Below are 13,670 nucleotides of genomic sequence, written 5' to 3'. Positions count from 1 at the left end.
AGGGTTCATTCACTTTTTAACCAATAATTTCCATGATTTTTTTCGTGATTTGTTCATGCCTTCAAGGCAAATTTTCATGACCATACGATTTTTAAAACATCAAAACCAAAAAGCAACTAAAACTATCATCAAAACTGATTATATTAGGCCTAAAATGAATTTTATAAATATGTTGACACACAATCTTTAATAATAAAATATGCCAGATCCTGTGAGCTCCATTGTGTAGGGGGCTAAATTACTTAATTAACTCTGAGCTGATGTTTTTGTAGCTCAAAATAAGTTTTTTTATCCATCGATAAACGAAAACACAAAGATTTGTAGACCAAATTTTAATGACTTTTCCAAACCTTTACAGGTATTTTTAGGCCTTGAACTTGCTATTTTCAAATCCCATGACTTTCCAGATTTTCAAGACTGTACAAACCCTGATTATATATTTTAGATTCTAAATATTTTAGTATCACATTTATTCTGGAGGACAGATTGATTGATTAGGTTTTTATTGCCGTGCCGACACACTAGGGTCATTTTTACGGCGGTACTTAAGTCAATTCTTCAAACTGTCATAAAAAAAATATATTATAAAAAAATAATAATAATAATAAATAAATAAATAAATATATTTCATATATATATATATATATATATATATATATATATAAATATATTTCATATATATATATATATATATATATATATATATATATATATATATATATATATATATATATATATATATATATATATAGTGCTGGACGATATGGCCAAAATTTATATCATGATATATTCCTTAATTTCGGTCGATACGATACAATTTCGATATCGATATAAATACTTTGAAGGCCTCAGAAAAACTGCCAAGAATCCCTGCAATGGAAATCTGTACACTACTGTCTGAAATTTTAATGTAAGTCTTTAAAGCCTCCTCTCACAAAAACTGTATAATACTTTAGAAATAAAAAATGGTCACAATAAATCAATGCTCACTTTTATTTGCATGTAGCAAAATAAAAACATGACATATCTGCCAAACACAAACCTATAAGCTATATACATATTACCAATATAAATAACTTTACTTTACAACAAAGGCAGAGCTTCTTATTCTTTTGTAAACATATTTAACAGATCAAAACAACCAAGTTAACCTTATGGAATACACAAAGAGCCTTCATATATACAAAGGGAACATGATATCCCCGTCAAATAAACAAACATCAACTATAAATAACTTAGATACAACATAAACTCAAAAGTGCTTCAGATACTGTGTGTAGTAAAACTGCTTGAAGTGGTGGAACAGAGCGCAGCCAAGCTTCATCGCGGGACATTCTAGGTGCGGAGCCGAGATCTGCTCGGTTAGGGTCGGTTTGCTTCATCGCGGGAGGTTTTAGATCCGGCCGAGATCCGCGCGGTTTCGCTTCATCGCTGTAGGGTTTAGACGCGGAGCGGCGCGCGGCTGAGATTCGCTCGGTTAGGGTCGGTTTCGCCGAGCTTCATCGCGGGACATTTTAGATGCGATGCGGAGCCTAGCCTAGCTGGCTACGTGACTGTGTGATTACGTCATCACGCTCTGACGTAGCCCGTCTACGGAGGGTGATTGCGTTCAGCTGTGCAGTCAACTGACACCGCTAAAAAACGCCTGTCTGTGATAGATTCTGTAAATAATACATACTGATATGCCACAGAAATTATATCACCGTTATTGAAACATTTCTTATCGCGATAAATACCGATATCGAATTATTGTCCAGGCCTATATATATATATATATATATATATATATATATATATATATATATATATATATATACAAAAACCTGGAGGACAGATCTGCACACTCTTGGTTTTTAAATCTCAGTGTCTTCATGAGGGAGAGTCACCTGGAATAGTCTTCTCAGTGTCTTGAAGGAAGGAGTTCCTGGAGGTGCTTAATAATAGAAGCTCCATCTCATCCCAAATCACCTCAAGAAGTGTAGAAGTCCTGCTGCCAGTGTTTGTGTGTGTTCTTACCGTAAAGTCTCGTTGTAAATCTCCACCATGCTGACGGTGATATTATAATCCCAGTCAGGCTTTTTCTCAGAAACCTCGGAGAACAGCAGACGCAGGGCTCTCTGGTTAATGCCAGGGTCCTCAGGAACACCCTGCAGCAGAACAAGACACACACACACACACACAGACACAGGCAGACAGACAGACACAGGCAGACAGACAGAGGCACACACACACAGACAGACAGACAGACACAGACAGACAGACGCACAGATAGACGCACAGACAGAAACAGGCACACACAGACAGACAGACACACAGATAGACACAGACAGACACAGACAGACACAGACAGACACAGACAGACAGACAGACGCACAGACAGACGCACAGACAGACGCACAGACAGACGCACAGACAGACGCACAGACAGACGCACAGACAGATGCAGGCACAGGCGCACAGACAGATGCAGGCACAGGCACACACACAGACAGACACACAGACAGACAGACACACAGACAGACGCACACACAGACAGACGCACACACAGACAGACGCACACACAGACAGACGCACACACAGACAGACGCACACACAGACAGACGCCCACACACAGACAGACGCACACACAGACAGACGCACACACAGACAGACGCACACACAGACAGACAGACAGGCACACACAGGCACGCACACAGACACAAAATTAAGAGATTCTTAATATAGCAACATTAATGCAATGATCCATTACAGGGATTGAAAGTGAATGTTTGGTAACAATGAATAGATAATAGGGATACACAGAATATCTGGCAACCAAAATATTAAGCAGAAATGAAAAAAAAAAAATAAAAATAGAATAAGTGAAAAGACTGAATAAATTACATCAAATAATGGCTCTGTATAAGCTCAGTTCCCTACATCTTAAAAAACGGTTTGTTTTTAAGCTTAAAAAATTAAATAAAAAATATTTGTGTCTGCTGGGATTTTATGTCAAAAACATTCCTAATACACATTTTAAAATTGTAGTTTTGTAATTGTTACATTTATACAAAAATAGCCAATTTATTACAAAAAAACTGTGAACCTCCAGGTGTAAAAAATAAATATATACTGTAGATAATATACCTCCATGGTGTAGGTCTTTCCTGAGCCAGTCTGTCCGTAAGCGAAGATGCACACGTTAAAGCCGTCTATGCAGGACGTGACCAGTGACTGAACTTCCTGAAACACCTGACCAATCAGAACAGAGGAGATTATAGAAGATGTATAGAAGATGCGAGTGAGAGAGACCACATCACACATCAAAAACACAAAAACCTGCACATAAACATCTCTAACTGACCTCGTCCTGCGTGATCTGAGGAGGGAAAACCTTGTCCAGCTCAAACGTCATCAGCTTTCCCTTGTTGGAGAGGTAGAGCACAGCATCGTCATCCGAGTCGAAGCTCACCATGGTCTTACTGTCCGACTCCGCCTCATCCTGACATACAGGACGCACTCGGCAAAACACCCGGATATTTCCTGCAGAAATAACAAAAACGTATTAGTATTTTATCTACTGAGAACAGCTTTTAAAACAGACTGTAAATACTGCAATAAATAAATGGAACGATGGATAAATAAATAAATAAATAAATAAACAGATAATGTAGCAATCAGTTAATCAATTATATTCATGAAACCTTGAGGCCAGAGGAAAAAAATACTTTAATTCTAATGTAAATTATCAGAATTTCAGAGTTTAAAATGTAATCGAAATGTATTGGTTAGCACAAGAAGAGCATGGAGAGCTTAACCAGTAGTGCTTGAGTTAATCTGAATGATTATATGAAAAGAATATAATTTAATATATATTAAAAGAAATTGATTTTGAAGCACAAATCTTAATTATTTTAATCTGAAAATTTCTGGACCTGCTATTTGTATCTAAAAATTATGGATCTGAATTATTTTAAACTGAAAACTTTTTTTTAATCTTTAAATTTATGAGTATGTTTTTGTTTTAATCTGAATTTTTTTGCATCTGTTTTTACTTTCTTTAAACTAAATTTCTGGATCTGATATTTTTAAACTGAAAATTTCTGGATCTGATTCATTTTTTATCTGAAAATTTGTTATCTGAAAAATTATAGATGTGGTTTTCCATAAATTATTCTGATTTTTATTATCAGAAAAAAATTGGATCGAAATTGCATTTTTAATCTGATTTATTTTTTTATTCAAATGTATAAAATTACACCTTTAAATATTTCAAGTTTATTAAAAGTGAGGTACATTTAATTAAAATAATCAAAATGTAGATTCAGATATTTTGTCAGCTTTTAATCTTTACACATTTCTTTTTATTTATTTATCATGAATTCCGGACACAACATAAACAACTGCTAGATCACAAATATGTTAAAAAGTCAAAATATGATGCAAGATTCAAGGTATTTGTGTGTGTTTCAGTGGCTGGACTGTATTTACTGTTTAGGTGGTCATGTGGTTCTGTATCATGTGGTTTGACAGGTCGGGGTGGAGTCTATATCCATTATTCTGTTCTGAATAGGATTCCTGCACATTGTGTATTGTACTGACAGTCTGCAGTGTTATACTGTGTACTGGGGTTGTATATTACATTTCCAGAACTCTGTAGACCTGGTTAGCTGAATTACCCTTTTTAGAAGGGGTGTCTGGACACCAGGTAAAAAAGAGCCATCCCAACCTACCAGGTACCACAATACAGGATTATACACCTTGTGTTGCCCTAGCAATACCAAAGAAAATAAATAATCACAGAATAAATACTGTTATATTCAGTTCAGTACCTTTGAGGCGCACCAGTTCATTATGACACTTCTTCCTCAGGTTCATCTCTCTCTTGTATTTGCGAAGCAGCTCCTGATTGGCACTGCTCACTTCTCCAATCACCTGGCAGATCTGCATTAAATCATATACAAAACACAATTTATCTACTTTATCTAGTTTGAACACACCTTCTAAGTCAGTGTTTTTATATATATATAACGATTTCCTACATAGTAAATGAATAGTGAAGTGATTCAGACTATGAAGGAGCACATAAGGAATCATGTAGTAACTTAAAAACAGTTAAACCAAAATACTCTCAGCTTATAAATTTATCCTGTGCAACAGGTAAATCTTGCTCTCTCTTTCCTGAGGCAGCCCTAATGAGTGCCAGTTTCATCATCATAACATTTCTGATGCTATTCATTTGTTCTTAAAGTATTTTTTCTTTATTTAGTTGAGTAGTTATTCTCATAATCTGGATTAGAACATTACTCAAATATTCACTATTCACTGTATACCTGTAACTCTACCTCTTCACTACTTTACAACTGATGCTCTCAAACACATTAAAAGACAAGAGATTCAAGTTATTAACTCTTGAGGAGTTCAGCACAGCTGTTAACTGGAAGCCTGAATTCTAGGTGACTCTACATCATAAAGCTGAGCGAACAAAGCTGTCATCTAAGCAAGAGGTGCTACTTTGTATGATCTAAATTATAAAACATATTCTAGTTCAGGGGTGTCCAAACTTTTTTTGTTGGGGGCCAGAATGAGAAATATATTTGGAGTCACGGGCCACAGACTCTGTAATAAAACAAATAATGAAATATACCACTTTAAATAATACATTTTCCTGATTATTTAATTTCCACACCATTTTACTTGACTTACTATCTTTATCTTTGACAGTGTTGTGTAAACTAAGATTTTTCAAATTGATGTTTCATTTCATGATGTCTCTTAATATTAAACTCCTTAATAACGGCAACTTTTAGTCTCTTTGGCCCGTTTTTCTGCGCTAGAAATGCGCACTCTCTCCGCTTTTAGACTCTTTGGCCCGTTTTTCTGCGCTAGAAATGCGCACTCTCTCTGCTTTTAGACTCTTTGGCCCGTTTCTGACACCTAGCGTTCAAACTTTGAATCTCACATTATAAAAACCTGCTTAACAGCGGGCCAACTTTCATTCTATTTCTAAAATACCTCCGTAGTTTGGACACCCCTGTTCTAGTTTATTTAGCACTTTTTTTTTGCTTACTTAATAATCCCCATATGTATTACTTCACAGGTTGGATTACTTAAGTATTAATCTACTTTACAGAACAAAATAACAAAAAAAAAAAAAAAAAAGCACTGATTTTATGTGTCCAAACTTTTGCCTGGTACTGTATGTGCGTGTGTAGATAAGTATGCATTGTGTCTGACCTCCTGTTTAGCCTCAGCAATAGCTTTCTCCAGCATGTAAGGAAAGTCCTGCACCTGCCGCTTCAGACAGTTATAATCACAGGTGAGAGTCCTCAAAGCAGGCTGCAGGGTCAACAGGTTCATCCGCACACCTGTAATCAAAAAGTACATTATACACACACTTATACACCAGGATCGATAGGGAGAAAAAAAGAACAATATATTTGCATCCTAGTGAAATTCTCCAAAGAAACTAAAAGATGATACAAGAACGTGTTTCGTGTGAAGATCAGTTATTAGAGTGTAGTTTATGGCCATTTTTCCAGGATGAGAATTAGTTTGTTGTATTCATAGTGGACCTCTACCTCACTCTACCTCCAGCCTAGTTAGGTCACATGACCACAGTCTACAGAGTGAAGAGCTCCCTCTGTTGCTGGCGGTGGGTAATACAGTTATGTTGTGCTGTAATTTTAAGGAGTTATCCTATGTGTTCTTAATGAAAGAGAGATACAAATAATACTGTATTTTTGGCACTATAAGGCACATCTAAAATCCTTTAATTTGCTCCCTCCAAAAAATCGTCAGGGTGCTTTTTATATATATATATATATATATATATATATATATATATATATATATATATATATATATATATATATATATATACATATATATATATATGTATATATATATATATATATATATATATATATATATATATATATTTCTAAACAGTGTTATACAGGAGTTTCAGTTTAGTTCTCAAGCACCAAGACTGGAGCACTATTAGCATTAACCACTAATCCCCATTTCACCATTCAGAGGCGAGTATATCGGATTTTAGCCTGCTGCTAACCACGGCTAGCACTGCTGGAGCAGCATTAGCCATTAAACGCGCTAGCTATTTTGCCGTTCAGTGGCGAGTATACTGGACTGTAGCCTGCATGATAAACATGCTACGTGGGACGAACCGCTAGCTAATATCGCCCTGACCTACCGAAACACTAAGGTTTACTCAGTGTAGCACTTCCCCTAGCTGTTACCACCCACTAATGCTAATGCTCCAGCCTTAGTGATGGAGAATTTCAGGAATCTAAGCTTACTGTAAATAAATGGAATAGCTTCACTCACCCAAATAAACAGTTTTTTAGGAGAGAAATCTGTGTAGATTACATCCAGCATTTGTTTCTATTTGTTTATTACAGTTTTGTTTATTTAGCTTAGCTTTACTAAACTTAGTTAGCTACCCCACCACCCAGCGGTGAGATACAATTTATCAAACAGCCCTAAAAGAATAGAGGATGGACTTTAAATATATATTTTTACACACTCAAATGAACATATATACATGTGGAAACGTGACCAAGTACACACCTGCGAGGTTCTCATGCACAGCCTTCATTTCACTCTCAGCTCTGATGAAAGCCTCTTCTATCACCCTGTTCTTCTCCTCCTCCAGATTCTGTAGCTCCGCCTCCAGCTGGCCTTGAGCTCGCTCCATCTCACCCTCATACACCAGGATCTAAAACACACACAGACACACACAGCTGTTAATAATAGTAGGACTACGGCCATGTTCACACAGAAAATAGCCCAAATCTTTTTAATTAGGATCTATTGTATATCTGAACATTTACTTAAGAGCAGCAGCCGAAGTAAACACCTACTTTATATCCAATGAAAGTCAAAGTGTAAATAATTGTGGAGAATTCTTATGGAGTTTAAAATGTATTTGAAATGTACTGATTAGCATAAGAAGAGTCAGGGAGACCTTAAACTGTTAAGTTAATCTAAATGGTTATATGCTTAAAAATATATAGATTTTTTTTTTTTTTCAATCTGAAAATTTTAGCATCTGCTTTTTTTTATCTGAAAATTTCTGGATCTGATTTCTTTAACCTAATATGTATTAAATCTTATAATTAAAAAAAAAATTAATCTAAAATGTTCAGAGTAGATTTTTTCTTAAACTGAAAAACACTGAATCTGATTTGAACAAAATTTCTGGATCTGTTTTTTTTTTTTATCTAAAAATGTATTTATCTGATTTTTTTTATCTGAAAATTTCTGGATCTGATTTCTTAGACCCGATAATGTTTGAATCTGATTTGTTTTTTCAGAACTAAAATCTGAACATTTCTAGATCTAAATTATCTTAAATAAAAAAAATATGAAATTGATTTTTTTTATTGAAAATTCATGGACTTTTTTTTTTTTTGATAGATCCAACAATGTCTGGATCTATTTTTTTTTTATCATAAAATTTCTGGATCTGATTTTTTATATGACAATTTGCGTATCAGATTTTTTTTTTAAGATCTGGGAATTTCTCCAACATCACAAAAGCCATTAAGCAGTTCCAGTTTCTGCAGCTGAGTTTATCACTCTAAAAAGGGCAATCATGGTTTATTTAAACTGGAATTCATTTTAAACCTGAATGCAGTTTTTTTTAACCAGCTGCTCAGCGTTAGCATCCTTATACTGCACCACCTGCTCTGCTCTATTTAAAGAAAATGTGCTGTATAGTGATATATATCGTTATTAGGATACAATTGTATGGTTAATGTGTTTACATGTGAAAACTTCTATTGTGCAAATAAAGCCATGATTAGACAGTAATTTTTGGGCATAAAACACTCATATAAAAGATCACAAAACACATAAAATCACATCAACAGTACTCGCACTGTTACAAATGAGCATTTGAGGGAAGGACACAAGACAGAAAAACACAATTCTAATCAGAAAGCTCCCTATTTTATTCATACAAGGTTTATGAACCATCAGCTAATCCACAGCACTCAGGGGAAGGTCTATCAGACGGAGGTTCTTACAGCAGCTCTACATCTCGCTGTGTCTATAAGAGTGTGTATAAGAGTTGCACGGGTAAGAGGGCAGGAGGAACGTGGGTCTACTGGGATGCTCTGAAGCATGGCAGGAGATTATGCTTCTCAGTTGTGTTCGCAAAAACTGGGGACATGATTCTCTACAGATACCTGGGTTTCAAAGGTCAAAAATGGACTTCATTAAACGAGATCAACAGCAGGGTTCCTAAATTAACATCCATAAAGTTAAAAAAGTAAGATTTCTTATTTCGTATTTTCCTGTTACCTGAAAACCTGTGCAAATTCAATCCGACAATAAAATGAAATTATTTTTACAATTTTAGTTTAGTTCAGATTTGAGTTTTCTCTCATGCTCTGTTAATTAAATAACTATGTTTTTGTTTTCTTTATGATTATGTTAAAATTATGGACTATAGAAAGCACTGACAGCCTATCATCTCCCAAAAATTAGGCAACCACAGTTTCAGTTCATCTGCTGGCTCCTTGCAGTACAATGTAGCCCCGGCCATCAACATAGGTTTTAATTTCCTCACTTTATCACATTTTTCTCCCCTAAAGTGCCTTTTTAATCTCCAGCATCCAAAAACTACCAGAAATCATTTTTTTATACCTTATTCTGCTATATTATCATAAATAAATAGTTTGCTATTTTATAACAAATAATTACTCATTTATTTTAAATCATATTGGCATATTTTAGCATTTCCTATAAAATTAGGATATTTTTTTTTTTTGCAGTGACAGGCCCACACTGTTAAATTTTAGTTTTGTAATGGCTTTTTATCAAGACAAAAATACATTTATGTACATTTCACAAGGTATTTAATTGTGAAAAAAATAAGGAAAACCTGCAAAAAATGTGTTTAGTATTTGACTCTTTGACCAAATTAAACTTTTTTGGGGGGGGGATTTGGCCAACAATTTTAACTTTAATGCATCCCTAACAGTGGGGTTACGATTTAGGAATTAGGTGACTGAACCGGAAACAGAACAGTCTACTGTAGAACATTAATGGCACATCTTCTGTTTATTACATGGAGTAGCTGAGTTGTTGGTAAAACTTTCATGAATTGCACTTTTAATGTTGGGATATTACACTTACTGGACAAACTGAGTACCAGTGGGAATGTGTGTCGCTCCTGTGCTGTAAACTCAATGAAGGCAGTCTGAGACACTAAGCTTGATTTGGGAGAAAGAGACGGATCTACCAAGTTGGCAGGTTTGTCTGGCTCTTTATTGCATAGATTCTACTCCTTGGGGTAAAACATTGGCTTTATTTATTTTTTAAGGAATGCCAAGAAATCACATTGCCCATTTTTTTCACAGTAAAAAAAAAAAAATCACTGTTAAATTTCTATGTAAAGCTTCTCATTATAAAATCTCACGGAGACCCTTTAACAATATTCTTTACAGCTTTTTACCAACTGCTGACTATGCTGATAAACTAGCCTCTGGAAATGCATTTACTCTTGGACGTCAAGAAGGCTTAAAACGTCTGAAGCAGTTTCTCTAAAGGCTAAGAGCCAGTGCCAAAACCACATTTAATAAAACTGCAATAAAACTGACACTGGAAAGATACTTAGAACATCCAAGTGTCATCATCTTTTTAATTGTCTGGCTCAAACTGCTGTCCTCGCTGAACTTCGTCCAGAACCCAACTATTAAAAAAGCACATTAAACACTGGCTTACAATGGAATGCAATTGATGAATAATAACTGAAAAAAATAATAAAATGTGTTAACTTTGGGACCCTGCTCATCAGCCTTAAGGCAACTGTGATAATTCATAATTTTCCTGATCTAAAGAATTATTTGTGTCCCGGAACCACAGACACATTTTTGACCTTTGACCCCAGCCAGGTGCAGAGTAATCTGGCCAACCTTGGAGAGCCTGCAGGTGACCTCTGTGTTGGCTTTGCCTACAGCCCTGGAGAGCAGGCCGCAGAGCCGAGCCCGGTCCAAACTCAGCTGGAACGCAGGTGAAGAGAAAGAGAGAAAGAGGACCGTTAACCTGCAACACACTCACCACACAGTGCAGGGAACTGGAGCACTGAATCCACCACATACCTGCACAGGTAAACACCAGGGGTGGAGAAAAAAACCCCTAAAAATAGTCAGCTCCGTTTATTGCTAAACAGGCTCCACGGACATTCTGAAGATGTACTGAAGAAAAAATTGTAGAATCTACACATTCAATCTAGAAATGCTGTAATTAGTATTACAACCACCATAAATAGATTTGATGCTACACAACATGGAAAAGCATCTAAACTAGGGCTGGTTGATATGTCAAAAATTTGAATCAATATATTTTTCTATTTATTTTAAATAAATAGTTCCGTACATTATTCAGGTCTTAAGTTATGTGTTAAAATTATAATTACTAAAACTTTAATTATCATTATTCAATCATTATCTTCTATTTGATCTTATAATGTATTGCTGGGCGATTATGGCCTAAAAAATAATCTTCGATTTTTTCACAAAAAATCTGATTTCCCCCTTTACCAAAAATCTAACTACAGATGACAAAAATGGTTCAAAACTAGGTTTACACTGGATTGATTTATACTTCAAAACGCTGGTTTGTGACTGAAAATTAATAAATAACGCACTAAACAAGTCACGAAAGAAACTTTAAAGGTGAGATCATTATTGTTTTCCACAATTAATCACTGATTCTCACTGGAGAGCAATGATGGAGTTTTTAGAAATGGTTTCTTTTTATTTTTAGCTAAATGTATGATTATTCCACCGGGTGTTTGTGTCAAAAGTGCTGGAACAGTGCTGAAACTCAGATGGAGTGGAATAAAAATATGCGCATGTTAGTCTGTGGGAGGCGCCGGCAACCAGGGTAAGATGGATAAACACTTCAGAAATGAGTAGCGTTTTTGGATATTTTATATTAAAAACATAAAACATAATGAAGATAAAATGTATGTAAAAACACAAAGCCAACAAACAGCCCAAAAATTCCTTAAATTCAACACACACTAAAGAGACACACAAACATTAACTGTATAAGACATAACCTGTGAATTATCTGGTACTTTTATAATGAAGAAATGGGTACCTGTTGGCGTAACTGGCTGCTGGTCCTTTGGCTTTCATGCAGCTGCTGCTCCAGCTCACGGAGGAGCTCCCGCTGGACCCCAAGTTGCTCCTGGAGAGCCTGGTTACGTGCCTGAGCCTCCACCAGAGCCTGCTTACACTGAGCCGACTCCACCTCGACTGTCTTCGTCACATACTGAATAAAGAAAGAGAGAAAAAGGAGACACAATTATACACATATTTAAGAATAAATGGAGTATCAATACATGAAAATGACATACAGGTAAAATCTGGATCATGCTGAGAAGAATCAATCTCTCAATATGATCCATAAAAGGTGTCATCTTAAAACACTGTTTTAAGAGATTTTCTTTTCTGTAAAAGATTTGATACCATTTTTCTTCTTTGTTTTTACTGTCAGTTACTGTTTTTTTTTGTTACTATTATAACCCTATATTGTCCATCATTGTAAAGAACTTTAAGCTGTATTTAATGTGTGAAAAGTGCTATATGAACAAAGCTGTTACTATAAGAAAGGAGGGGAAGAATGGAATGAGGTTAGAAGTAGTTAGTATGTTAGAGGTGTTAGGAGAGTAAGTGCTCTTTGAAGAGCTTTGTCTTCAGAAGGTTCTTAGACAGCGAAGGATGCTCTTATACTCCCTAAAGCCTATCTTTAACAAACATTCACACAAAGCAATCCAGTCTGTTCTCCTACAGAGTTGCCTAATGGTGGAACAAACTACCTTCTACCAACACGTGCGTTTCTCGCTAACTTAAAGAAACTCCTGAAGCCAGAGCTCTTCAAAAAGCACTTACTCTCCTAACACCTCTAACAAACTAACTAACTACTCCTAACCTCATTTCCTTTTTTTTTTTTTTTTTTAACCTTGAACCTCTATACCAGGGGTCGGCAATTAGTTTTGGCCGTAGGTCAGATATTTCCCAAGTCGTTATTTTTCTGCTTACTGTACTGTTGCTTTGGATAAAAGCATCGGCCAAATGTAATGTAATGTAATTACTAGAAACCAAAAAGAAAGCAAATAAATGCAGCGTAATGTAACACGTCAAAGCTCCACTGCTTACCTTGATCTGTGGAGGTGCGGCGGCCTGCCGGCTGAGAGCTTCCTCTGCGTCTCTGAGTCGAGTGCTGAACTGCTGCTCGCTCTCGGCCCGACTCCGCAAAGCCTCGTCCAACTGCTGCTGGATCTCCTGCCTGTACCGCGAGGCCTCCTCCAGCTGCTCCTGCAACTGAGCAACCAGAACCGTCCGCTCCTGCACCTGCTGCTCCAACACCGCCAGCCGCCGCTCTCGCTCCCGACACATCTCCTCACGCCGAGACAGCTCCGCCCGCAACACCTCTGCATCCTAACACACACACACGCATTCACTATTATTATAATTATTATTAACTACAATTATTAGTATGATTGCAGTATACAATTACAGTACTGTTCTTCTTAAGTCTTCTTATTATCCTTATTAAGGATATTTTCCCCTTAAATCTAAACGTTTTTTGGAGATATCAACTTTGTTCCAACTTTAAAACATGCGTCATGATTAGGAATGGTGGTCTTGTAT

The 13,670-nt window shown here is 36.0% G+C and overlaps 2 protein-coding genes across 20 annotated transcripts in view; both read right to left on the bottom strand.

The window, feature by feature from the left end:
- The window catches only part of kifc3 (kinesin family member C3), an 89,711-nt gene that overhangs the window by 14,199 nt on the left and 61,842 nt on the right, over positions 1–13,670 (bottom strand). For 9 of the 11 annotated variants that reach the window (XM_049483758.1, XM_049483757.1, XM_022666008.2 and 6 more), the window contains 9 exons: positions 13,176–13,457; positions 12,115–12,288; positions 10,923–11,009; positions 7,570–7,717; positions 6,217–6,347; positions 4,812–4,923; positions 3,344–3,522; positions 3,127–3,231; positions 2,017–2,147 (listed from right to left, as the gene is read on the bottom strand). In XM_049483758.1, coding sequence (XP_049339715.1) covers positions 2,017–2,147; positions 3,127–3,231; positions 3,344–3,522; positions 4,812–4,923; positions 6,217–6,347; positions 7,570–7,717; positions 10,923–11,009; positions 12,115–12,288; positions 13,176–13,457 — 1,349 coding nt within the window. The remainder of the gene's footprint in view (positions 1–2,016; positions 2,148–3,126; positions 3,232–3,343; positions 3,523–4,811; positions 4,924–6,216; positions 6,348–7,569; positions 7,718–10,922; positions 11,010–12,114; positions 12,289–13,175; positions 13,458–13,670) is intronic. The other 2 variants (XM_022666011.2, XM_022666016.2) reach the window with 1 other exon arrangement.
- The window catches only part of cngb1a (cyclic nucleotide gated channel subunit beta 1a), a 168,081-nt gene continuing 160,040 nt past the window's right edge, over positions 5,630–13,670 (bottom strand). For 3 of the 9 annotated variants that reach the window (XR_007440772.1, XR_007440773.1, XR_007440771.1), the window contains exon 40: positions 5,632–5,994. The gene's annotated coding sequence lies outside the window, so the exon portion shown is untranslated. Of the gene's footprint in view, positions 5,995–13,670 lie in introns of all 9 variants that reach the window. The other 6 variants (XR_007440770.1, XR_007440774.1, XR_007440775.1 and 3 more) reach the window with 4 other exon arrangements.

Source organism: Astyanax mexicanus, chromosome 9 (genome assembly GCF_023375975.1).
Source record: "Astyanax mexicanus isolate ESR-SI-001 chromosome 9, AstMex3_surface, whole genome shotgun sequence".
Taxonomy (NCBI): Eukaryota; Metazoa; Chordata; class Actinopteri; order Characiformes; family Acestrorhamphidae; genus Astyanax; species Astyanax mexicanus.
This window is presented reverse-complemented; position numbering and strand designations above follow the sequence as displayed.